This window comes from Theobroma cacao, chromosome 9 (assembly GCF_000208745.1).
Source record: "Theobroma cacao cultivar B97-61/B2 chromosome 9, Criollo_cocoa_genome_V2, whole genome shotgun sequence".
Classification (NCBI taxonomy): Eukaryota; Viridiplantae; Streptophyta; class Magnoliopsida; order Malvales; family Malvaceae; genus Theobroma; species Theobroma cacao.
In genome coordinates, this window is record NC_030858.1 from 26,998,180 (window position 1) to 27,025,536 (window position 27,357).

A 27,357-nucleotide genomic window follows, 5' to 3' on the forward strand; every position below is an offset into this window, starting at 1 on the left:
TGTGTGGGAGGGCACATGCCGGTCATGACGTGGTGTGATTCCAGCTATGTGAGATGTGGGAGTGCACATGAGCTGATGACCGGGGGTTGTATATATGTTTGTTATGCGGTGTGGGAGTGCACAGGATAATTCTAGTCATGTGCGGTGTGGGAGTGCACATGAGCCGATGATCGATGGGTGTATGTATGCTTCTGCATATATGCTATAGAGATGATCATGCAGTTATAAAACTGTTTATATATGCTATAGAAAGGATAAGGAAATAAAATGTGATTGTATTGATTGTCAAGTGTTGGAAACTGTTAACTAATTTAAAATTGATTTTCGTTGCAACAGAACGAATTTTCGCTGCAACGAGAAAGTCTTGGGTGGTTCACTTAATCTGTGCTCAGAATTTCGTTGTAGCAAGAAACTCTCGGAAGGTTTAAAAATTTTCCTTGTCCAAATTTCGCTGCAACGAGAAACCCTCTATTATGCTGCTATGCTCGCCTTGCTTAGATTATACTGTAGTTCTCACCTTTTCCAACTTCCTGGTTGATCATGGATCCTTTAACACTAAAGGATTAAATGCTCAAAGTTTGAAATGAGGGGTTTTAACAAGAATTTAAACTAAATTGCATTGTTTTTACTATAAGTGCATCATGTTTTCTAAAATTTTTCTTATCGTTTGCTTGTTCCCTTCTTATGTTCACTCACTAGGTTTATACTCACTCTTTTAAACTTCATGTTTTCAAACTCAGAGGCAGTTGGGACCTAAATTAAGGCGTTCATGTGCATTCACCCTTTGGTAGGTATTTTGGCGTTCAATAGCCGTACCTCACCCAAGGTCACTCCGATGGTCATTAGAAGTCTTTTATATGTATATATATATACTCGATGTAAATCGTTAAGATTTAGGTTACAAACAATAGATATATGTTTGGATTGATGATGCCATTATGAGATGGCAATGAATGAATGACAATATTTTGGGTTCATACAAATATAAATATTTAGTTGCCATGTATGTTACTGAAATACGCATGGCTGAGAATCAAGATTTGTGGTTTAGGAATGGTGACATAATGAAATGATGAACAAGATTTCATAAAGAGTCTTGCTTGGGCTTAGCAGGCTGTGCCCATTAGGCCCATGCGCCGGTCATGGCTTGAGTTTTGGGCTGTGACATTTTTGGCTCATCTCCTTTAGCCCATCGTACTTGATGGTATCCTAATTTCAAATCTAATGTGGAGAAGTAATTTGCACCACTTAACTGGTCAAAGAGATCTGCTATAAGAGGAATAGGATATTTATTCTTAACTGTGACTTTATTCAAAGCTCAGTAATCCACGCACAATCGTAAACTCCCATTCTACTTTTTCTTAAAAAGTACTAAGGCTCCAAAAAGTGCTTTTGATAGTCAGATAAATATGGCTTGAATAAGCTCATCTAATTATTTTCTTAGCTCCACTAACTCTAGGGGAGCCATCTTATACGGCCCTTTTGCAGGCTGCTTGATTCTTGAAAGTAATTTTATCTCATGATCGACAGTTCATCAAGGCAGTAAGACCTTTGGTAGTTGTTATGGTATCAATCTTAAAATTCTTCCAAAACCAGTTTCACTTCTTCGAGTATTGGATCTGTGTTATCCTCGCCTTTGTAGAGGGGCATGGCCACGTAAGAAGTCTCACCTTTCTTCATCCCCTTCTTAAACTGTGTAGCCGATATAACCTTTTTCCCAGTCTTAGATGGAATTATAGTCAGTACCACACATGGTTGTTCTCCAAAAAACATTAAACAACTCACAGCAACAAGGAAAGGGATGGCTTGCACTTTTTTCATGAAATCCAAGCCCAATATAAAATCAAAGTCATCTAGAATGGTTACAGTCAGGTTTATCTTCCCTTCCCAAGAGCCAATCTAAACCTTTACGCCTTTGGCATTTCCCATGATAGCAAAAGCTAGCAAGTTAACTACTTTCATCTATCCAAAGTCCTTTTCAACTTTAAGACCTCATCTCTTTGCTTCTCCAAGGGTGATGAAGATGTTTGAGGCCCTAATGTCAAGTATGGATTTGGTATTTTTCTCATTCTACAACACCTCTACATTCATTAGACCTCGTTGGAGCTCATTCTCCATCGTTTCTAATTGTGCTTGCAAGGTGCTGAGGAAACAAATAAAACCCATTCATACTGGCTCTTCCTCGGCTTCTTTGACTTTGGTGTAGGGTGGGGGTGTCTCAACATTAGCAGTGCATATCACACTGAGAGTTGCTTTGTGAGGACAGTTAGCTACTCGATGAGGTTCTTTGCATAGAAAACAAGATATTGAAAGTCGTGGCTTAACGTTCCATAGTTTTTTTGTTTTTAGTTAAAGTGAGTTTCTAGCAAGTAATCTCTTATCGCCTCCCTTACTCAAGAGTCTGCTTATTATTGAAAATTTTGCCCCATTATTTGAGCTAGAGCTACTGGTCATGGATGGAGGGTTCTTCGTTTTGTTAGAGTTTTCACTATAATCAGTAAAGCACTTGGCAACCGCCATTGCCAAAGTCACATCTTGTACCTTCTGTCGTTATAACTTCATCCTCACCCATGGTTTTAAACCCTCGAGGAAATAAAACAATCTCTCTTTTTCAATCATATCCCTAATATCTAACATTAAAGTAGAGAAGTTCCTCACGAACTCCCTCATTGATCCTGTTTGTCACAACTATTCTCAAGGAACAACTAGTTTTTCAATTCTTGCTTTAGGTCCACTTAAGTGTTGATACGACACTCACCATTGATGAATTTAGAATGCCATCATAACTTCATGCCCCCAAAAAGATACATTGAAGCCATCGTCACTTTGTTCTCCTCCGACTCTAAGTGCACAACTCAAAAATATTGCTCTATATCAAAAAGGAACTTCTCCAACTCTTTAGCATCTCTTGCCCTTTTACCTCGATCTCTTAAATTTTTACTAGTATTACCTACAGCAATAACCAAAAGATTTACTTGAGCTTTCAATTCTCCAATCTCACCTTAGAGAGTACTTAACGCATTCTTGGTCTCACCACTCAGAGTATTAATCATCTCGGACAATCCTTGCTAAATTATCTCAATTTCATCTATTCGCTAGCGTAAAACCATCTGAGCTTTTACTACGGCCACCATAGCCTCTAGCTAATCAATCCTCTGATGGTCCTCTGGTGCACTCTGCGTGATTCCCATTTTTACTTTTTAGATCAACATGTCTCGCCTGTGTTCTATGTTGTCAATTTTCCACACGCAAGTATATGTATCGAACAAGTAATATAGTAATGAAATAAAGTATCGTTCTCATGAAGATTTGTTCCTAAATTTTTACTAAGTACTAAAATCTTATAACAAATCAATCTTATTTAAGTAATCGAGAAGTACTAAAATCTTATAACCAATCAATCTTATTTAAGTAATCAAGATTTGTAGAAAATTAATTAAAATAAACACTAAATTAACTAACAAACTAAATAGGTTGAGAAAAGCAGTATATTAAAGACCTAGGATTATGGGTTCATTCAACATTTCATCTAAGACTAACTTTTCTTATTATTTATCTTTCCTGAGTGGTTAACTAATCTAGAATCCAAAGCTATGGACAAGTCTTCATCGAGCTGCTTGTACAAATACCTAACTTAATAAGTTGATTATATGTCTATAGGTATCCATTAAATTAAGTTCATTAAGCAAGTGTCCTAATATGGCTATGTATGGCAATTGGCATATGTCAACCTGAATCACGAATTAGATCACCAAAGTGATGTGAACATACATTATTCAAATCTTAGTTTAATCTAAAATCTCTCTATCGAGTCTCAACTAGATTCACAAATCAATTAATTGTTGGCCAAGCAATCAAAAACATTAAGAATAGATTTGAATAAGCAAAACTACAACCATTCATGATAAATAAAAAAAAACTAATATTCAAATTACATGTTGAAATCCACCACAATCTTAGAAAGACAATTTAGCTCATAATAACAAATAAAAACAACATCCAAAGAAATTTAGCCATGAATTCAAGTTAAAGAAAATAAGAAAAACACAAAAGTAGAGAAAGAAACTAATTATTGAAGCTTTATGATCTCCATTCTCTCTCAAATTTTCTTATTTTCTTGCTTTGTTCTTGGCTCCAAATTGCCAGAATAGTTGTTTGCTGCATCCTTCTTAAAACCTTTGAAAAAGGTCCTTCAAATAGGCTCTAAGTAACCTAATTTCCAAAATCTCATCAAATTTTTATTTTTGAAAAATCACCCAGTATCATGGCCTTGATTTCTTGGGGCTGCAGCGCTAGTTTTTTTTCTATAGTAGCACTGCAGCACTAATTCTGCAGCGCTGAGCTCTCAGGAAAATTGTATGGTGAGCATCCTTTCACTAGCACTGTAGCCTTGTTCTCCCAGTGTTGCAGCAGTCTATCAAATTTGAACATGATTTTCACCATGATCTACTTCAAATTGGGAAGAGTAGTAAGCATAAAAGTTGTAACCCTGTCTTGTCACTTTCCAATGGCTTAAGAATCATATCAATTGGACTTCTGTATTTAAAGATATGCTTCAAATACTACATCATATTCAGTCCATGCATACTACTGCAATGCTTTGAATTAGACAACTATTTTGACCACTATCTAGGCTGAACTGGGTGAAGTCGTAAACATAAAATTTGTATCTCTTTCTCTTATAAGTCTAGTGGTCTAAGAATCAATTCATTTGGAGTTCTGTAGACAGATATATGGTCGAAATACCACAATATATACAAATAAAGCCATCACCATACTTGTATGAATTTTCATCAAATGAGCCTTTTTCATCAAATTTCCTACAAAAGCAATACAAGAAATTACCAATACTACTCTTAAAGTAATTTAAAACAAAATAACATAAAATGTAACAAAAATAACCTAAATTAACTACTCAACATGTAATCAAACTTAAACTAGAAAAACACCTAAAATGCTATGATTCGAACCTAAAATCTCAAAGATATAACTACTTAAGCCCCAAAATGTGTAAAAATAACTCTATATAATAGATTTATCATTCTGATACCAACTGTCATGGACTACATGATAACTCTATAATATAGAGTTATCTGAGCTTAATTTTGATAATAATTTGACTTAGTTTTTGTCATAATGCATAGAAATTAGTAGGTTTTATTTAATTATTTTAAATTAGTTATTTTAGATGTGTCAATCTAATCATAGTTAGTTTTATAATTAATTTGTTGTTAATGTGGTTAAGATAGGTTGTTATTTATTTATTTGTGCTTTTGTAGGTGTTTGAAAGAAGAATTTTAATGGAAGAAGGAGAGCAATTTCGAGGTGCAGACTTTTAATACATATATTTTGGTATTTTAGCCATAACTTTCTTTACAGAGCTTCAAATGAACCAATTCTTGAACCATTGAAATGATAAGAGAAAAATACACAACTTTCATGTTTACCACTTCACCCATTTTGGCCTGTAAAATGTTCAAAAATCTTATCAAAATTGACACACTATAGCAATCCTAGAGCAATTACGATTTATGTTAATTAATTGGACAAAGCTGCAACTAATAAGGAAATCCTAGATGAAATTGACTTCTTTCTTCACCCAACTTGGTCTAACTTCAAAGCCTATAAAAACAACCTTTTAGAAGACTTGAGAGAGGAAAACGAGGAAAGAAAACACCAAATTGAAAGCTAAGAGTCAAGCCACAAAGTCATTGAAGCTGAGAAAATTTTGAAGGATTCAAAAAGACTTGGAAGATCAAGATTATAATTCTTGAGTTTATTCTTTTTATTATTCTTTTATTTTCTTAGTTTGTTTTTATTGTTTAAACTTTATTCAATGATGATGTGTGACTTGATGGGGAACTAAATTGTTAATCTAAGATTATGATTGAACTCATTATATAGTCTGAATTATTTATCTCTCTTTTACTTATACTTAATAGATTTAAGTTGTTTATTTCATTCTATTCTTAATGCTTCTAATTGCTTGATCACAAATTAGATTGAATTGAAAACCTAGGTTAAACCTTGACGAAGGAGATTTAGATGGACCTTGAATAGAATAGCGTATGATTGAATACACTTAGTTGATTAGGTGGTTTGATTTGTATATAGGACAGACCTACACCTATAAGCCATACGTAGCCAAAAGTAGAGCACAAACTTAATAAATCTTTCTTCAATTTAATTTGCATAGACATATAGTAAATTAAATGAAAAAGGCATTTTTATGAGAAACTCGATAGAGACTTGAAAATAATTTAGGACTCTAGGTTAGCAATTTAATCCATTAAACTGAGTTAGGAGAGAGAGACAATAATTAGATGAAGTATTGAGGGGTATTATAATCTTAGGTCTGGTAGTTAAGTGAGTTTTATTTACTATTTAATTTTAGTTTCAGTTTAGTAGTTTTAATTTTTTTATTGTTTGGATAAAATTAGGGTGTTATAATTTTAGTAGTTAACAGTAAGAATTAAACAATTCTTTGTGGGAACGATACTCTACTTCATTACTATATTACTTGTTAACGATACATACACTTGCATGAGAAATCAACAACACTACGCTCTTTCGCCTAAGTATGTGATAGCCCGTGCAACACTTGAGTCGACGCTTCCACGCAAGCCAGTCAATACTCGGTTATATCTAATCAAATATCAATAATAGCAACAAATCAAACTAAAAGAATGCACATCAACATCATAAGGCATATTGAATGCCATATATGCAACCACTGGGTCATAAAAAGGAAAAATATTTTATTAATATGAAAATAATTACAAAGGGACCAAGACACGCCATCGTCGGGCCATAGGGGCAACCCTAGGTGATTCGTTACTAACATACCTTTATTAGTGAAGCAGCCCAACAATCCGTTGACCACTCACCCCTTATAAAGAGTTTACGAGATTTTACACGTATTCTTCCAATAGCCATTACAACGCTTAAGATGAGGACATTCTTTTCCTAAAGGGTCTTTCCCTTTAAAGACTTAACAAGTATTTTTAGAGATGTCACCACGAGCCATTACAATATTTGAAGAGGGATATTTCCCTTACAAGTATAAAAGACTCAATCTCTTAGACATCTCTACTCTATCATAGTTCGATACAAGGTTGGTTCATGATATTAGGCTAAACAGACACTATATCAAAGAGTTATCAGTTTCTCCTCCATGGTCGATCCTCCGGTGAGCTCTCAACTTTCTTTCATGTCTTCTTCCTCCTTCAGAACTCCTTTTCCTAGTGAATAAACCTATAACTCCTCACAAAATTCACCATTGAGAATACTAACACAAATGTTATGCAACTAACCTTTAGCTTCAAAAATGGCTTTGGGGGAATTGCCAACCAGCTTTTCACCTTAACCTTGAGCAGTACATGATCAAACCTTTCGTTTCTAAATGTGGTTCTATCAATTCCCTGAAATTCACCCCAACATTCGAAAAGTGCTTTGAAAGTGTTAGTGTGCCAAAGTTTGATTGGAACTTCCTCCAATTTGATCCATAAATGCACCACTCTCTTGCTGCTAGCTATTTCTAAGGGAATAAGATTTTCAAACCATTATTCAAAACATTCCCAATAATTTTCAAACAGACATAGCATTTCATCCTAGGTTTCGAAAGTTACAAGGATAAGCATGCCTTCCACCACTTTTACTTGAGCTGAGACTCCCTTCTTCAACATCATTCCTTGTATGAATTCACAACCTAGACTTTTACAAAGCTTTTCGATGGCATTGGATCTCACCCATTCTAATTCCTCGTTTGAAATGTTTATATTTATTGTGACATTTTTTATGCTTTTTTGAACTGGACCTTGCTTTGTTTTAGCGATTCTCCTCAGTTTGTCATTTTTGGCTACCTCCTGGATTGATGGAAAGGCTCTGTTGTTTTGATTAGTGGAAATCTTTTGACCAGTGATTGGTTTATGTGTCTTCGCCATTCCTCCCAACACCACATCCTTGAAGGATATGCCATCAATATTCCTCTATTTGGTGAAAGCTGCAACACCTGTTGTTCCTTTACTGCTTGTCACATGAAGTAGTTTTTTCTTTTAAAAGTCAGCTTTCCAGACAAGAATTCTTCTCCCATCAATAAATTGATGGTTGCCCCATTTCAAGGCTTTTTCCATTTCATCCTTCTCTTTGTACCTGATGAAAGCAAAATTTGCTCCCCTGGCTTTGTCTAGCATGATCCTCTTAAGAATGTACACATTAAGGACTCTCTCATATTCCTTAAAGGCACCTCTGATTGTATTCCCTTTGAGTCTCTTACTTAAGTTATCCACGAATAAAGTGCGGAGGTTATCTAGCTACCTTCTACCATCGTGTTCTTACCTCTAACTACCTTTGCCCCTGTCTCCCATGCTGCCTTTGTCTCCTCTATTAAAACCTTGCCCAATACTCAGTTTTGATAATTAGTTGCAAGTATTATTATAACTACAAAGGGAATCCTACTATATACAGTATTGAGCAATAAATCATCCAATGATATTAAAGTGAACCATAGGAATAATGATTAATTGGGCATATACAAGAGCACCCCATTCTTGTTTATCTGAAAAGTTACAATTAAAGAGGACTTGCCCGGTGGTAGGAACATTGGGATTCCTTTTCCAATAGGCATGAGGTTCCCTTCCTTCCCATCCCATTCTTTTGTTGCCTTCCATTAAGTCATTTAACAAAGGCAGCCATGGCTTTATGTTGATCTTTAGCTTAATAAAAGAGTTTGATAATTTTGTCATACCCTGGTAAGTGCTTAAGGAATTGATTTCGTCAGTGCAAAAAGTAATCAATTACTTAACTTCATTGTATGTTTAAGGCTTTTATGCCAGTAACTCTTTTACACATTAAAATTGAGGATGAATAAAACTTAAAAAAAGTAACATAAATACATGCCTTGAAGCCATTTCCTAATTTTCTAGTTTTGTGTTCTAACAATAATTATAATATCTTTGGCTTATTGGGAGCTAATTGTAGTTTGTTATTTTTCTCTGATAGTTTGGCATCTCTAAGTGTTGTATTGGTGATTATTTCAACTTGTCTAATTTATAAATATGAATTGTGAAGCTCCTGTAAACTCATCTATATTAATAATAAAAAAAAACTCACTCCAAAAACAAATTTTCATAATTGAGTTTCAACTTTAGCCAAATAACATGGCTCGTCAATCAATTAAACGTGTTTCAAAATTTTAGTTTCAACTCCTATTTTTCATTGGTCAATTATAATAAAATATTAGTTAATTAATGTTACTACATAATCAATTAATTTATTGAATTAATCAAAGGGAGTGAGGGATATGGAGTTAACAGCGCCTGCAGAGGGTGATGGATTAGTTGGAGCAACAGTAGGGATGTCGGTGCATGAATCTGTGCATGCAAGTGCATGTGAGAAATTTAAAGATTATCTTACTGAGCCATTAGCGCAGGCAGCGGCTTTACTGCATGGGGATGGCCAATAAATTCCAGAGAGTGGGTCGAGGGGCCAAAATGTGTCAGTGGACATGTTAGAAGGAAATGGAGAACACAACCTAATAGATGGATAGGGTGCAAGTCAAACCAGGAGATTTAGCAAGACACAACCAAGTTGATTCAACAGTGGCATGCCCAGGTGAAAGGATTGAAGGCTATGATGATAATCCTCCTAACTTGGAGTCCACCTCGAGTAAGTTTATGTATAATAAAGAGCTAAGTGTTGTTCCTTCCTTTTCAGGAACTAACCCTACAGAACTGAAAGTTCATCCACTGGTTCGACACATGAGACATTCAGATACTGCAGCCTCAATTGGGAAAATCATTAGTTTAGCCTCAGAGGAAGCTGTGGATATAGGGGAAAATGATGAGGTCTCTGATGATGATTCCATCTCAGTAAGTTTTGCAGCTAGAACCCAATCATGATTAGTGCACTTGTGTCCAATGTGAGGGGTATTTCAAGTGCGATAATACAAAGAAGAATTAAGAAATTATAGCTATTGCATAAAATAAAAATTTTAGTAATATTAGAGCCAATGGTTGATGCTTCTAAAGCTAAATTTATCATAAGAAAATTGGGTTTTGAGAATCTATTTATAAACTACTAGCAAAAAATATGGCTTTTTCATTCTTTTGATTTAAGTTGTGCAGTGCTATTAGACCATGTGCAATGTTTGCACATTAAACTTTCAATGCCATGGCTTGAGCTACCATTGTTGGCATCCTTTATCTACGCAAAATGTACCCGGTCTGAGCGGATGGGGCTTTGGAATTGCTTGAGGAGCTTGGTTGTGGATATCCATACGCCATGGATTGTTGGGGGTGATTGTAATACCATTTTACATAGTGGGGAAAGGTTGAATGGAGTCATGCCTCATGGAGGCTATATGGAAGCCTTTGCTGCAGCTTTACTTGATTGTGGGCTAATGGATGGTGGTTATGAAGGAAATCCTTTCACCTGGACCAATACTCGGATGTTTCAGCAGTTGGACAGAATGGCGTACAATCATCAACGGGTAGATTATTTCTCATCTACTCGGATATAATAGGGATGGCTCTGACCATTGCCCATTGTTGATATCTTGCTCAAAACTCCAAGAAAAAGTCCCCTTTTTGTCACGACCCGATACTCCCCTCGAGCCCATGACAACCGCCGCGGTACCCCAATAGACACTCATTTCCCGGAATGCCGATCGGGACCCCGCAAGGCTTAATATCAGTATCTCATTTTCCCCGTGAGTAACCGTTGCCGAAAATCATGTTCTAGAAGATTTTAAGCTGTTTCCAACTTAAAACAAATAAAATAATAATTTTTGTCTCACAGGGGTATTGTAGTCATTTTCTTTTCAAAAATTTCGAAACCGGTTAAAATATAATATACGAGTACAAAACATATAAATCATAATCAAAAGTGAGTTTTAAAGTCTAAAATCTTCATTTAAGACGAAATTATGGTTATTTGAATATAATAAGAAAATAAAGGAAATATTAAGTAAAATATTCTATTTTCTTATGAAATAATATTTTTAGAGTTATACGTAAATAATTTTTGTAGCGTAAAAGCTAAATAATTTATACATACTGTAATACAGTAAGCCAAAATATTTAATTTAATTTACAATAACAAGAAGGCCCCCGAATAAACAAAAGTAAAGAGGATTGTGAACCTACAGTTTGGAAAATGCAGATCCAACGACAGTCCTCGATGAGATCAGCTATCTACAATCTATACTGAACCTGAAATTGGTGGAAAAGAGGGTGGTGAGATTATACAATCATAATGAGTAAACAGACATCATCATAAACATCTAGAGTTAAGTACATGGAGACAATAAAATAAATCATCGTAAACTGAGTCATAACATTAGAACACATTTCATTCAAAATACGTAAAGAGACTTATGAATCTCATAAAAACTAGGCTTGTGCCATAAATCCATCCTTGGAGACACCTTGGCCGAGACATCCTACCGAGATCGCCAAGGCTGTTAAAAATTCACATTTCACATAAAACACATTTTTCGTTGGACATCACAATCGTTCCTTGGCGTTGGTTTAGTTCGCCCTCACGTGGTGGTTTATCGTGAAGTAAACCCTAAACTTTACCCCAGAAGATACCCTACGCGCCTCTCCATTCGAGGTAAGAATATAAGGGGGTTTACCGTGCCCCTCTAAAAGGCTGGTCCACAGAAACCCCCTATTGCAGTGATTAATTAATATATAATCCACCATACAATAAAACTCAATAACATGATATGGCAATTTTTGTAATTCGCAGTCTTTCAAGGCAACCAAACAATTCGTATTTCAATACAATTGCCAACTAGCCAATCATGCTCGATTTATCATAAGCCAATCAATTTAAACAATCGAATTGCAACAATTAACAGTCTCTGTGTACTCTATTTTTCAAAATCACTATTAATTTCAAAACAATTTATAAATTAATTTCCTTGAAATACATTTATTCATAAAACATGAAATTTACCTTTTTAAATCCCTTTTTCTATAAAATTCATGAAATCATTTAAAAACCACCCTAGATAATTAAAATGATAGTAAGTTTACTCACAATGTCTACAGTGCAGATTCTCAAAATACTCAGACTACTGGTCCTCGGGTGTAATTCCCTTGCCTTTATCGGAGGACTCACCACCTTAACATAGTACAAAATCGAGAAATTCACCATATTGGTACTAAATTGAAATTAAACTAATTTAGACTACTAATACATGATATGGAATGCAAAAATGCACTGGTAACTATCTAAACCCAGTATTGGCCTAATTCTTCTTATCACCCGATTAAATTACTAACGCGTCCAATTTAATCCCAAATTACTCCAAATTGTTCCAATTCTTTTCCAATATCTTAATTCACCAAACTCAAATCAAATAACCTAAAATTTGGCAAAACTATATTCACTTTTCTTCTTAAAATTTTTGGCCAATAATGGTGCATTAACACCGTGATTTTTTCTACTACTTTTTCACACCATAATTCATCATTTTCTAAATAAGTCTTCTAGAATAAAAATCAAATTCATCCTCACTCAACACATGGTAAATTCGGCCATTGATGGTTGTTGGAGAAAATAAATTCTTTTCTTGTTGTTTTGTTTCTAAATATGCTAAACTAACTAAAAATACTAACATAACTTAAAATCAAATCAATCCAACAACTTTCTCTCTCCATACCCATTTTGATCAGCCTTCAATTCATCATGAAAACATGTAATTTAAGCATGAAAAATAAGGAGAAATGCTTAAGGAAAATAGATTTCAAGCTTAAGTTGAAAAATCCTACCTTTTTCACTTGTTTTCCTTGATTTTCCACACTTTTTCTCTTGAAATTCTTCACCTAGGGTTTGTTCTTCCTTTCTTTCCCTCTCTTCCTTACTTGGCCAAATATTTGGAGAGATAATGGGCTGATTTATACTGATTTTTAAGTTAAATAATAAAATATCCTAAGCTTGACACATGGCATTTTCTTATTGGTCTATTTTTAAAATTTTAAAAATTTAAACTTTTTATGTCCACCACATGATTAGTCAAAGGTCAAAAATGAGGATAAGGGAAGACCATGTGCTGGACAAATGTCCTGGTGTGGAAAATTATAATTTTGCCCTTGGGGTGGCAAAATTACCATTTTACTCCTATACTCCAAATTATACCGGAATTAAAATTTTTCACTTCTAAACCTCAAATCATACTCTAATAAGTCAAATGGAGCCAAAAAAAAATCTTTTCTAAAATTTTCATTTTGTCCCCAAGTGGCAAATGACCATTTTGCTCCTAGATAGTGAAAATTCCGGTTTGACTCCAAATTAATCCTCAAACTCCGAATTACCATTTTGAGTCATCCATGGACTATGAAGCTCTTAATCTCACCTTAAAATTCCTATTTGATCTATTTCGAGGCTTAAATCAACTTTGTTGTACCTTTAAATACAATACCGACTTTTGTAAATTTTTCGAGACTCCCCTAGCATGCAAACATGTTATCCATCACATGTATGTCATAACAAGTATTTTATAAAGTCAGGCTTTACACTCTTCCTTTCCGTTTCTTCGTGCTTGGGTGCTTCATCATGGGTTCAAAAATTTTGTGGCACAAAATTGGAATCTTCCCATTATAGGAGCGGGTTTGCAAGCATTTTGGGCAAAGCAATGCCGATTAAAACAGTCCTTGAAACAGTGGAATAAGGAGGTTTTTGGAGATATATTTCACAACTTGAAGGTGGTGAAACAAAGAGCTGCAGATTGTGAAATGATATTTCAACAGGTTCACTCACCAAAGAACCGTGCTTCAATGAATAAAGCTTATGCCCAACTTAATCATTTTTTAAGTGTGGAAGAATTATTTTGGAAGCAGAAATCTGGCATTAAATGGCTTGTGGAGGGTGAACGAAACACCAAATTTTTGCACATGTGGGTTAAGAAGAAGCGAATCAAAAGCCATATCTTCAAAATACAAAATTTGGATGGGAGATGGATAGAAGAACCGGATTTAGTAAAGTCTTATACGGTGGAATTTTTCTCCTCTCTCGTGAAGAAGGAACCGTGCGACATGGCCAAGTTTAATGACTCTTTAATTCTTTCCATTATATCTGAAAATGATAATGTTAATTTATGTGCAGTGCCTTCCATGGATGAACTTAAAGAGGTAGTTTTCAATATTGACAAAGATAGCGTTGCTAGTCCCGATGGATTTTCATCTTATTTTTATCAACAATGCTGGGATATAGTGGCAAATGACCTCCTGGATGAAGTAGTGGATTTTTTCCATAAAGCTGACCTTCCAACGGGAGTAACGTTCACAATAATTGTGCTGCTGCCCAAGAACAATAATTCCTCGAAATGGAGCGATTATAGACCGATAAGCCTTTGTAATGTATTGAACAAAATCATTACTAAGATTTTGGCTAACCGACTAGCCAAGGTACTTCCCTCTATTATTTCAAACAATCAAAGTGGCTTTGTTAAGGGTAGACTGATCAGCGATAATATCTTACTTTCTCAAGAATTAATAAGGAAGATTGATCGAAAGGCAAGAGGCAGAAATGTGGTGCTTAAACTGGACATGATGAAGGCATATGATCAGCTTGAATGGAGTTTTCTTTATAGAATGTTAAGCCAGTTTAGGTTCAGCTCTCAATGGATTAATGCGGTTCATCGTTGCATATCCAATCACTGGTTTTCCTTGTTGATAAATGGTTGTATTGTGGGTTACTTCAAGTCCGAAAGCGGTTTAAGACAGAGAGACTCAATCTCTCCTCTGTTATCTATTCTAGCTGCAGAATACTTGTCTTGAGGGTTGAATGTTTTGTTTACTAAATATCCATCCCTTCACTATCTTTCTAATTGCTCTATGTCAGTAAGCCATTTGGCATTTGCAGATGATGTTATCATATTTGCTAATGGTGTGAAATCCTCCTTGTAGAAAATTCTAATGTTTTTGTAAGAATATGAGGTGATTTCTTGGCAGCGTATAAACCATCATAAGAGTTGCTTCATCACCCATCGGAATGTGGCAGCTCTCGTAAACAAATTATTTCTCAAGTCACTGGCTTCATTCATAAGTTCCTACCTATTACATACTTGGGGGTGCCTCTATACAAAGGACCAAAAAAGGTAATTTTATTTGACAATCTGGTGGCAAAGATTCAGGAGCGTGTTGCTAGATGGGATAATAAAATTTTATCTCCGAGTGGCCGAATAATGCTACTACGTAGTGTATTATCTTCTCTACCTATTTATTTGCTTCAGGTCCTTAAACCTCCTATTTGTGTTATTGAAAGAATTGAGAGAATATTCAATAATTTTCTGTGAGGAGGCTCGACAGGTACTAGGAAAATACATTGGGCACCTTGGCATAAAATCACACTTCCATCTTTTGAGGGGGACTAGACATTCGAGGATTAGATTATGTGTTTGAGGCCTTTAGCATGAAACTTTGGTGGCGATTTCAGACCTGTAACAGCATTTGGACACAATTCATGAGGGCTAAATATTGTGTTGGTCGAATTCCGAGGTATGTTCATCCGAAGCTCCAAGATTCACAAACTTGGAAACGAATGCTATCTAGCTGTCAGGTAACAGAACAACACATGAGGTGGCGGATAGGGAAAGGTGAGTTATTTTCTTGGCATGATTGTTGGATGGGTGATAAGCCCTTAGTCAATTGTTTCCCAGCATTTGCATCTTCTATGACACGAGTTTGCTATTTTTATGATAATGATGCATGGAATGTGACAAGTTGAATAATGTATTACCGGAGGAGGTAGTGGCAGAAATTCTAAAAATTTCGGTGGACACATCCAATATAGATAAGGCATATTGGGTCCCTACTTTGGATGGTCAGTTTACTACTAAATCCTCTTGGGAGATTATACGACAACGTCAGGCGGTTAATTCGATATTTAATTTACTTTGGCATAGAAGCATTCCTCTTACTATTTCTTTTTTTCGTTGAAGGTTATTACAAGATTGGATTCCAGTTGATTTGAGGTTGAAATCCAAAGGCTTGCAGTTGAAATCCAAATGCCAACATTGCAACTTAGAGGAGTCTCTTTTGCATGTCATGTGGGAATGTCCAATAGCTACCCAAGTTTGGAAGTATTTTTCAAAATTCTTTCAAATCTACATTACTCACCCGCAGAATGTGTATCAGATTATATGGGCATGGTTGTACTTTGGTGATTACACGAAAAAAGGGCACATCCACACATTAATACCTCTATTTATTTTTTTGTTTCTATGGGTTGAACGTAATGATGCGAAGCATAGGAACCTAGGCATGTATTCCAACAGAGTGGTGTGGAGAGTCTTAAAACTTATTCATCAATTATTCCATGGGAGGCAATTCCAACGATGGCGATGGAGGGGAGATTTACAGATTGCTCAAGCATGGGGTCTAATCTTTCAGAAGGCATCTCGGCATCCACCAAAAATATTCTCTTGAAACAAACCATTACTAAGTGAGTTTAAGTTAAATGTTGATGGTAGTTCCAAACATAATATTCAGAATGCTATTGGAGGTGGATTTCTTTGGGACCATACGAGTACTATGATTTTTGGATTTTCTGAATATTTTGGTCCTTACAATTCATTACAACCAGAGTTAATGGCATTATATAGGGGTATGCTTTTATGTATTGAGTACAATATATCTAGACTTTGGATAGAAATGGATGCAAGAGTTGTGGTACAAATGATACATGAGGGACATCAAGGTTCCTCCTGGACTCGGTACTTGTTGGCTTCCATCCACAGATGTTTGAGTGCTATTTCTTTTCGGATTACGCATATACATAGAGAAAGGAACCAGGCTGCCGATCATCTCTCTAATAAGGGGCACATGCACCAAAACTTGCAGGTATTTTCAGAAGCAGAAGGTCAACTCAGAGGTATTCTTAGATTAGATAAAATAAATTTACCTTATGTTCATTTTAAATAAATGTAAAAGAGTAGTACTCCTAGTTTATTTTTTTTATTTTCATTTTGTCAATCACTTAGATTCTCGTAATATGGAAGCGTTTCAATTTTATGTTTGCATTCAAAAATATGTACATAAAATGAAACATTCCATTTTAAGTACTCTTCTTAATTCTTCTCGATCTCATGTAACTCTAGAGATTCGGTTTATGTCCCTCTCCCCATTGTATTTAATTTTTTTGATACTTAAAAAAATGATAACGGGGTAGTTGGGCCCTGCAAAAATATCCAACATTAAAAAAAACAATTAATTACCTTTCTTTCATTTTATTTTAAATGGTGCTCTAAAACCCACAGGTAGATAATCACAATTACCTGTTTCTGGGACAAATTATGGTGAAAAAAAAAAAAGCCTATGGATTAAATAGACGATGGGCATGCATCCAAAAAATTGGAATTGCAAATTTGGGGATATCTTAGATGGGGATTGGAAAGTATAAGTGAAGGGCATCAAGGAAGAAGGGAGAAAGAAGGGAAAAAACTCAAACCAAATATATAGTAACCTAAAAATAAAAGGGAAAATAGACACATGGTAATTGGTGAGAGTTGGAATAGAAAATAGGGGCGTAGAATTTGGATTGCGTTTTTAATGTTGTTTGACAAAGTCCACAAGACTACAAATCCAACTTATTGGAAGCAACAACTAGAAGTCCAGTACCTTTTCCCCACCTTCGACCAGGTTTCACCGTTAGTGAGTATTGGAAATTTATGTAGTCCGTTGACAAAAATATCTGCTTGGCTAGCTGCATTGCATCATTAACTCTGTCAACGGAAATTTTTTTCCAAAATGTCGACTGTCATCATCTCCATGCGATTTTCTTTTTTTTTGAAAAGTTATGATATTGTTCATAGTCTCGCTTGTAAGACAGAAGCATAGCCATTTTGGCTTACAAAAAACAAAAAGAGACTGGCGAGATACCCGATGGTATATGCCAACGAGAAAGTACATCAATTGTAATCTTCCTGCTTACAATGATACCAGACACACCAAACTAAGACACTCCATAATAAATACACAACCATGGACTTTGAAAATAACAAAATGTCCCATTTATACGCTTTCCTCTTCCAGGTCTAATTCAAAGTAAGCGCTCAAGTTTGAATCTCTCGCAACACCCGCTTTTGCGAGCCCATCAGCGACTGAGTTTGCTTCACGTCTGATATGGGTGAAAGAGGGACGTGGTATATCGTTGGCAAGGCTTTCAATGGAGTTGGAGATGAGCTTCATGAGTCAAAGGGTTTTTTGTGGTTGTGGGCCCAGAGTAGCGTTTTCTTCCTATTGAATTTGATTGATTGGTTTATAATTAAGCTTCATACAAGAAAACAATTCAACTCTTCCACTTACTTTTACGTAGAAATGGTATGCAGGCTTGAGCCAACTTTTCAACAGTCTAAACTTCAACACGTCTTTAAGCAATGTAATTTCCCTTTATATATGCAATATATATTTTTTAGGCTAACACAACCCAACAATAGAATAAAAGTCAATTAATGGCTTCTGTTGTTCCTCTTTTCCTTTCATTTTACCTATTGTTGCTGCTCCCATGTCTTGTTGTTGCTCAAACTACTGGTAATGTCAGCCTGGGCATTCCAATCATTGCAAGTGATAACGCAGAACCTTGGCTTTCTCCTTCCACTGACTTTGCATTTGGATTTCGCCAACTTGAGAAGAAGGATCTTTTCTTACTTGCCATATGGTATTACCAAATTCCAGACCGTACCATAGTTTGGTATGCAAATGGAGATAAACCTGCTCCACGAGGATCAAAGGTGGAGCTAACAGCTGAGCGCGGGCTGGTTCTCAGTAATCCTCAAGATGAAGTGATATGGAGATCAAATTGGGCCACTGGTGAAGTTGCCTATGCTGTGATGAATGATACAGGGAATTTTGTTGTTTTTGACAGAAATTCTCGACCATTATGGGAAAGCTTCAAGTATCCTACTGACACAATGTTACCAACTCAGATAATGGAGATAGATGGGTTGCTTACTTCTAGGCAAAAGGAGAACAACTTCTCACGAGGAAGGTTTCAGTTTCGCTTGCTTCAGGATGGAAATGCAGTTCTCAATTCCATAAATTTGCCATCCAACTACACTTATGATGCGTACTATATCAGCGGTACTTATGATCCAGGAAATAGTTCAAATTCTGGTTACCAAGTGATCTTTGATGAAGATGGCTACTTGTACGTAAGGAGAAGAAACAACGTGACATTTTTCCTCACCCCAGAAGATATTGTTCCTTCCAGGGACCATTACCACAGAGCAACTCTTAATTTCGATGGGGTTTTCACCATATCTCAGCATCCCAAGAATTTTGATGGCAACCAAAGCTGGGCTGTTATCAGGACGTTTCCAGATAATATCTGCATCAGAATGAATGGGGCTATGGGGAGCGGAGCTTGTGGGTTCAACAGTATCTGCACACTAAATAATAATAAAAGGCCAACATGTGGATGCCCAACAGGGTATTCTATACTTGATCCGGATGATAACTATGGCAGTTGCAAACCGGATTTCCAGCAAGGATGTGAGGCAGATGGACAGATTTCCCCAGAAGATATATACAACTTAGAGGAGCTGCCAAGTACAGATTGGCCACAAAATGATTATGAGTTGCTGAAGCCTTGCAGTTTAGAGGACTGCAGAACATCCTGTTTGAATGATTGTCTATGTGTTGTCGCAGTGTTGAGAGGTGACGGTTGTTGGAAGAAGAAACTACCGCTTTCAAATGGTAGACAGGACAGAGAAGTAAATGGGAGGGCTTTCCTGAAAGTAAGAAAACCTGAATTCACTCATCAAAATCCTCAACCTTCATTTCCCTCCACGAAAAGGGAACAGGGTACAGTGATAACTGTGGTGTCAGTGCTCTTTGGTGGTTCTGTGTTTGTCAACTTAATATTAGTTGGGCTGTTATGTGTAGGATTATATTTCTTCTATCACAACAAGCTCACAAAATTTCACCGCAATGAAAATGCCATACAAAGCAGTTTGCGGCATTTTACTTTCATGGAGCTTGAGGAAGTAACAAATGGATTCAAAGAAGAATTAGGAAGGGGATCTTTTGGCATAGTATACAAAGGGCTAATACAAAATGATCCTGCAGATCCAACTGCAATTGCAGTTAAGAAGTTAGACGGAGTTGTTCAGGACAGGGACAAGGAATTCAAAACTGAAGTGAGTGTGATTGCTCAAACACATCACAGGAATCTTGTCAAATTACTTGGATATTGCCATGAGGGGCAAAACCGAATGCTGGTATATGAGTACTTAAGCAATGGCACTTTAGCAAGCTTCCTCTTTGGGGATCTAAAACCCAGTTGGAATCAGAGGACGCAGATCGCCTTGGGAATTGCAAGAGGACTATTTTACTTGCATGAAGAATGCAGCCCCCAAATCATCCATTGTGACATAAAGCCGCAAAACATACTTCTTGATGATTACTATGATGCTAGGATTTCTGACTTTGGATTAGCAAAGCTTTTAAGGATTGATCAATCCCATACTAATACTGCTATTAGGGGAACAAAAGGGTATGTAGCACCTGAATGGTTCAAGACCGTGCCAGTAACTACGAAGGTCGATGTGTACAGCTTTGGTGTCTTGCTGCTAGAAATAATTTGTTGTAGAAGAAGTGTAGAGATGGAGATTGGAGTAGAGAAAGCAATTTTGACAGATTGGGCCTGTGATTGCCTTCGTGAAGGCAATCTAGATGCTCTGGTGGACTATGATGTGGAGGCCTTAAATGACAGGAAGAAGCTGGAGAGATTTGTGATGGTTGCAATTTGGTGCATTCAAGAAGACTTGTCTCTCAGACCCACAATCAAGAAAGCTATGCTGATGCTTGAAGGAATAGTTCAAGTTTCTGCTCCTCCATGCCCATGTCCATTTAATTCCATTAGCTGAATTTCTTACTGCTATTTTGTGCCTCGCTTCATTTACAATAATCGACTAAGTAATTCACTTGTTAGTCTTATCATTTGGTCATTTAAAGTGATTTTTTTGTATGTTATTACATTGATATGGGTTTAATTTATTTCACATGTAAGTCTTTAGAGCCTCCTTGCTTGATATTAAGCAACAAATTGCAGATTTATGAAGTATGATTCTGTATATTAAACACCGTTTTTTATTTCGCCTTTTGCTGAATGCATGCTTTTTATAAATTTTTGTAGAGTCAAAGTTGTCATTTTGAAATCTTTATTATAGCATTCTGGTTATCGGCGTGCTCCTTGGGCAACATAGGGCCATACCCATACCGTATAGATTAATGAGTCGTGAAGCACCAGTGACAAAACTCTAATAGCAGGTTTAGTTAGCCATTCCCCCTCCAGGAATAAATGTTCCTTCCTTTGGTTCCCACATAATAGACATTCCTCTAGAGTAAGTTTTCCTCAAAATAAGTGAAAACCAAGGAAAGGCTAATACCAGCAACTCCCATGGTATTAGCTATTCCTTGGTTGAGGAAAAGCTTTAAAAAATGCTAAAGATAAAAATGTCTTTTAGAAGTTTGAAAAATTAGATATTATATATTGTAAAAAATTATATTTTAAATTTAAAAATTAATTAAAATTATTAATATTTGAATCATAATTATATTAAAATTTTAAATAAAATAATAATATTTTAAAATATTAATGAATAAATTATAAATAAAATATTAATATCGAAATTGAAATTGAAATTATTAATATTATTATAAAAAAGAAAGAAGTTTAAAGTTTTAATTATTTATTATAAAAATAATATTTTAATTTTAAAAATTAATTAAAATTAGTTATATTTTGCTCATAATACATTTAAATTATAAATAAAATATTAATATTTTAAAATATTAATGATTAAAATATAAATAAAATATTAACACTTAAATAATCAATGATTAATATTTTAAATAAAATTATAAAATATTAATATTAAAAAAATAATATAAAATAAAAATCATATGTATAATACAAGATATTTTTATCTTTTTATACTCTATTCTTTTCTTATATCAAAATTATTTTTATTTATCAAATATTACAATAAATCATAATAATTATTTTTATCATATTTTATTCATCGTATCAGTAGTAATTATTTTATTTTATTTTATTTTTAAAAAATAATTACTTTATTTTATTTTTATATATTCTGTTAACCAAACGTATAGTAAGAGTTAAAAATCGATAGGGAACCTTGGAACAAAGAAAAGAGACCAAAGAAAACATGGAAAAGGTTGACTAGCAGCCATTTTAGACCATTCTGATAAGAAAAGTAAGCATTCAAAGAATTATTATATTTGGCTGTCTTCATCACCATACCCTTGAAGTCAATGACATTGTAGAAAAAAATGGGTGCAGGAGCTAGGAATAAGTTAATACCTGAGTCTAACTAATTGCACAAGGCAACCACAGTATTGGAATTACACAGCTACTCTTGGATACCAACAACGGATCATTTTCCTTTTCTATTTTTCATTTTGCCTTTTCCTACGAACTTTGCTTAGGTCTTTAAAGGGTTGAAGTATCTCCAATCAAGGCTGAAGAGGCCAGAAGACTCCATCTTAGAAAAGTTTGCAAGGAAAAGTCAAAATTGTCCAATTATCATATAGGCACTATGCTTTTGTTGCTAATAGATTGGAATTAATTTATAATTTAGTCCCTGCAAAGAAATCTGCAACTAGGAAACGCCTCCCCAACTAATAACTGCAACTTGATTTACTCTTCAACCTTTCTATTTGATAATAATTCCTGCACACCATGGATTTTATAACTCCCTATTCTCTCTGCTTCTTGCTGCTTTTTCTGCTGTTTACATTTTTCACTGGTGCTCAATTTTATGAAAACATATCGTTGGGTTCATTCCTCACGGCGGGTGAAGATAACTCGTTCTGGGCATCACATTCAGGTGAATTTGCTTTTGGTTTTAAGCAGATTCAGAATGGAGACTTCATACTCGCCATCTGGTTTAACCAAATACCTGAAAAGACAATTGTCTGGTCAGCCAATAGAAACAAACTAGTGCAGAGGGGATCCACAGTTCGGCTAACTGAACAAGGTTGGCTAGTGCTGATTGATCAAACAGGTCGACAGATATGGAGTGCTTATGGTGGTACAGAAGTTGCTTATGCAGCTATGCTTAATACTGGGAACTTCATTCTGGCAAACAACAAATCTGCCAATCTATGGGAGAGTTTTCACCATCCAACAGACACATTATTGCCCACACAGACATTTAATCAAGGCAGCAAACTCATTGCTTGTTACTCGGAAGCAAATCATTCCACAGGAAGATTCCTGTTGACACTAGAATCTGATGGCAACCTTGTGCTTTACACTACAGCTTTCCCGGTAGATAGTCCTAATTATGCCTACTGGTCTACCGAAACTTTTGATGGTAGTTCTCAGGTGATTTTCAACCAGTCTGGCTACGTATACCTTGTTGAGAAGAATGGAAGCATGATCAATGTATTGCCAGGTGGAGCTTCAACAGAAGACTTCTTTCAGAGAGCCATTCTGGAATATGATGGAGCTTTCAGACACTATGTCTATCCAAAGAATAATGGCTCAACTTCAGGGAGGTGGCCGCTGACCTGGTCCCCTTTGTCGTTCATACCTTCAAATATTTGCACCAGTATTACTGGACAGGTAGGATGTGGAGCTTGCGGGTTCAATAGTTACTGCACAATAGGAAATGATCAAAGACGAAAATGCCAGTGCCCTCAAGGTTATAGCTTCTTTGATCCAAATGATGTAATGAAGGGATGCAAACAGGACTTTGTTCCACAAAGTTGTGATAATGCATCACTGGAGGCAGAGCTTTTTGAATTTCTAGAAATGCAGAATACGGACTGGCCACTATCTGACTATGAACATTTTGAATTAGTCTCCGAGGATTGGTGCAGGGAAGCTTGCTTGAGTGATTGTTTCTGTGTTGTTGCTATCTTCAGAGACACAAACTGCTGGAAGAAAAAACTTCCTCTTTCGAATGGCCGGATGGACACCAGTGTTGGTGGTAAAGCTCTGATCAAAATAAGGAAAGATTCTTCTAATTTGCAGCCAGCTGATCCAGATGAAGAAAAGAAACATCATTCGACTCTGTTTATAATCGGCTCGGTGTTGTTTAGTAGCTCTGTATCCTTAAACTTTCTTCTCCTAATTGCAGCAGTTATGAGTGCTTTCCACTTCTATAATAGGAAAAACAATACATTTCAACAATATCCAGTCATGCCAGGCATAAATCTTCGGTGTTTCACTTATAATGAGTTACAGAAGGCCACAAACGGATTCAAGGAAGAATTGGGCAAGGGTGCTTTTTCCACAGTTTATAAAGGTGTTCTAGCATTAGATGATAAAATCTTCATTGCAGTGAAGAAGCTAAACAATATGGTGAGCGAAAATGACAAGGAATTCAAAACAGAAGTGACTGCAATTGGGCAAACAAATCACAGAAACTTAGTCCAACTTCTTGGTTTCTGCAGTGAAGGGCAACATCGCCATCTTGTTTATGAATTCATGAGCAATGGCTCATTGAGAGATTTTCTGTTCAGAGGTTCCACGCCCAATTGGTACTTGAGAATACAAATTGCTTTAGGAACTGCAAGAGGACTGTCTTACTTGCATGAAGAATGCAGCATCCAGATCATACATTGCGATATCAAACCTCAGAATGTACTTTTAGATGATGCTTTGACAGCAAGGATTTGTGATTTTGGATTAGCCAAGCTTTTGAAGGCAGAGCAAACTCAAACAAGCACTGCAATTAGGGGAACTAGAGGATATGTGGCACCAGAATGGTTCAAGAACTTGCCTATCACAGCCAAGGTAGATGTTTACAGCTTTGGCATTTTGTTTCTAGAGTTAATTTGCTGCAGGAAGAACTTTGCACCAGAGGTCAAGGATGAAAATCAGATGGTTCTAGCTGATTGGGCATATGATAGCTACAAAGAAGAAAATGTACATGTCTTAGTGCAGGATGACCAAGATGCAATTTACGATATACGGAGGCTCAAGAAGTATGTGATGATTGCAATCTGGTGCATTCAAGAGGATCCTGCACTAAGACCAACCATGAAGAAAGTTGTACAGATGATAGAAGGAGCGGTCGAAGTTCCTGTTCCTCCAGATCCCTGCTCATCTCAGTACACAAGTAGTTCCATTGATATGAGCAGGTTCCATTAAATTTGGAGTGCTTTCACGTTATATGTTGCAGAACCCTAGGCAATAATGTAAACCTGTCGCAATGACTGTAAAAATCAGTCTTTGTTGTAAATGATTATATGCGGGTTAAAGTCTTCTGGTGATTCAGAAGGGCAGCACAAGTGAAGCAAAGCAACTAGCAATCTATATGTAGTGTGCTGGGTAGGCATTTTAGTTTTCGATATTGTCTATTTGCGTTCTTATACCTCAACTTTAATTTTCTATATTGTTAAACAATTACTGTTTTCAATGTTTTAATTGATCCTAAAGCTAGTGGGCTATAACTCATGGCAAATTCTAAGAAATTTCATTTGGTTGGCTCCACGTTGCTTGGTCGTGGTTACCAATCAATGGAGAGAAATGCCAGTCAGCCGATTTTTGAGACCCAAAACAGTCCGTACAATCACAATGGCAAAGACCGTAAATAAATTAAAAGCCAAGGACATTGTCAGTGGTCGGAGTGGTTTTAAATCAATCCTTAGCCTTCCATAACTTTACCTGAGCGTAGTATCTAAATTTAATAAGAGAGTAAATTATATTTGAATTTTAGTGTTAATGTCAATTCCTTTTTCAATGTTTTAAAATTTTGAACATACGTGTACGAATACTTTTTTTATGTTGTCTAATCTCTTTCTCAATGATTTAATCAAAACTATTCTTCATTTTATGAGTTTTACACATACACTCCTATCTCATTTAACTTGTCACATGTTAACTTTTTGTTACTAAAAAATTCAGGATAAAATACCCAAACTTCTTAAATTTTGATCATAATTTCACATAGATATATTAGTATTTAAAATGGATAATCTCCCTCAAAAGAATATCTTTATTTGAACACATTAGTCCAGTTGTTAATCAACGTTAATAGTTTCATTAGTTTGATGATATGATAATATTTCTCAAACAATTTTACCTTTCACTAATTTTAAAAATTATCACACTATATAAACTATAATTTTTCCTTTAAAAAAATTTTTCTCTCTATTGTTCTAATTTTCTATCCATGCAAATAGACATATCGAACAGATCATATAATAGTAGGTAGGTTGTCGATCCCATAGATAATTCATATAAAATTTTACTAAATATTAAGATTAAAATAATTTAATCTTATTTAAACAATAAAAAATAGAGAACTAATTAAACTAGAAATTAATTAACAAAAACTAACTAACTAATAATTAAAAATCAAAACAAGAATATAATTTCATAAAAATCAAATACCAAGCAAGTTTAGGATCACAACATCTCACACTTTTTCTAAATTTTACCTCTCTTTCTTGACTTATTGCAATAGGTTGAATCACTTTCCTAGAGTACTCAATTATTTATAAAACTCTCTCAATACTCTTATAAAAATATCTATTTTAATCAAAACGCTATATATCTATATAAATTGAAATTAAAATAGACTTATTGAGTTCATACTTTAAATCTGGCTACATACGGCTTATAAGTATATCTCTATCTTGTACACAAATCAATTTATTCATCGAAGCAACTAATTATGATCATATGGTATTCCAATTTTAACCTACTCTAAACTCTCTTTCTCAAGCTATGTTTAAGTTTCTAGAGAAGTTTAATTGGTGGTCAGACAATTAAAATTATTAAGAACAAATTGAAATAAACAATTTAATCTCATTAAAAATAAGCAAGAAAGAGATTAAAAATTTAGATTATATGTAAGTTCAATTACAATTCTAGAAAAGAAATTTAGCTACTCATAATTGCAATAACAAATAAAAACATATGAAGAGTAGCCATCAAGAGTAATAAGAATAATAAAAGCTAAGGAAGAAGAAAATAAACAAATTTCGTAGTTTGGTCTTCAATCTTCAACCTCAACTTCTAACTCCTTGAATCTCTCTTAGGAATTGTCTTTTTACGACTAACTTTTCCTTGAACTAACTATTTATACTCGAAATTTAACCTAATTTTCCCTATATTAAAATACTTCTGTCACGACCCGGAACCTCCCTCAGGCCCATGACAATCGCTGCGACGTCCCGATTGACACTCATTATCCGAAATGCCAACCGAAACCCCGCAAGGCTTACATATCAGTTTCTTTCCTTTCCTGTGAGCAATCATTGTTAAATATCGAGTTTTTAGAGAATATATACTATTTTAGATCAAAAACAATCAAAATAAAATTTTCGCCACACAGGGGTATTTTGGTCATTTTTTTCTCAAAAATTT

The 27,357-nt window shown here is 35.2% G+C and overlaps 2 protein-coding genes across 2 annotated transcripts; both read left to right on the forward strand.

Annotated features, from left to right (window-relative positions):
• LOC18589713 (G-type lectin S-receptor-like serine/threonine-protein kinase LECRK3) lies at nucleotides 18,459-21,101 on the forward strand. The gene has a single exon (XM_007014809.2). It carries the CDS (start codon nucleotides 18,461-18,463, stop codon nucleotides 20,873-20,875), a length of 2,415 nt encoding a protein of 804 aa, XP_007014871.2. The 5' UTR covers nucleotides 18,459-18,460; the 3' UTR covers nucleotides 20,876-21,101.
• On the forward strand, nucleotides 22,348-25,331 carry LOC18589714 (G-type lectin S-receptor-like serine/threonine-protein kinase LECRK3). Its single transcript, XM_018126695.1, has one exon. The coding sequence runs from the start codon at nucleotides 22,714-22,716 to the stop codon at nucleotides 25,132-25,134; it is 2,421 nt and encodes an 806-aa protein (XP_017982184.1). The 5' UTR covers nucleotides 22,348-22,713; the 3' UTR covers nucleotides 25,135-25,331.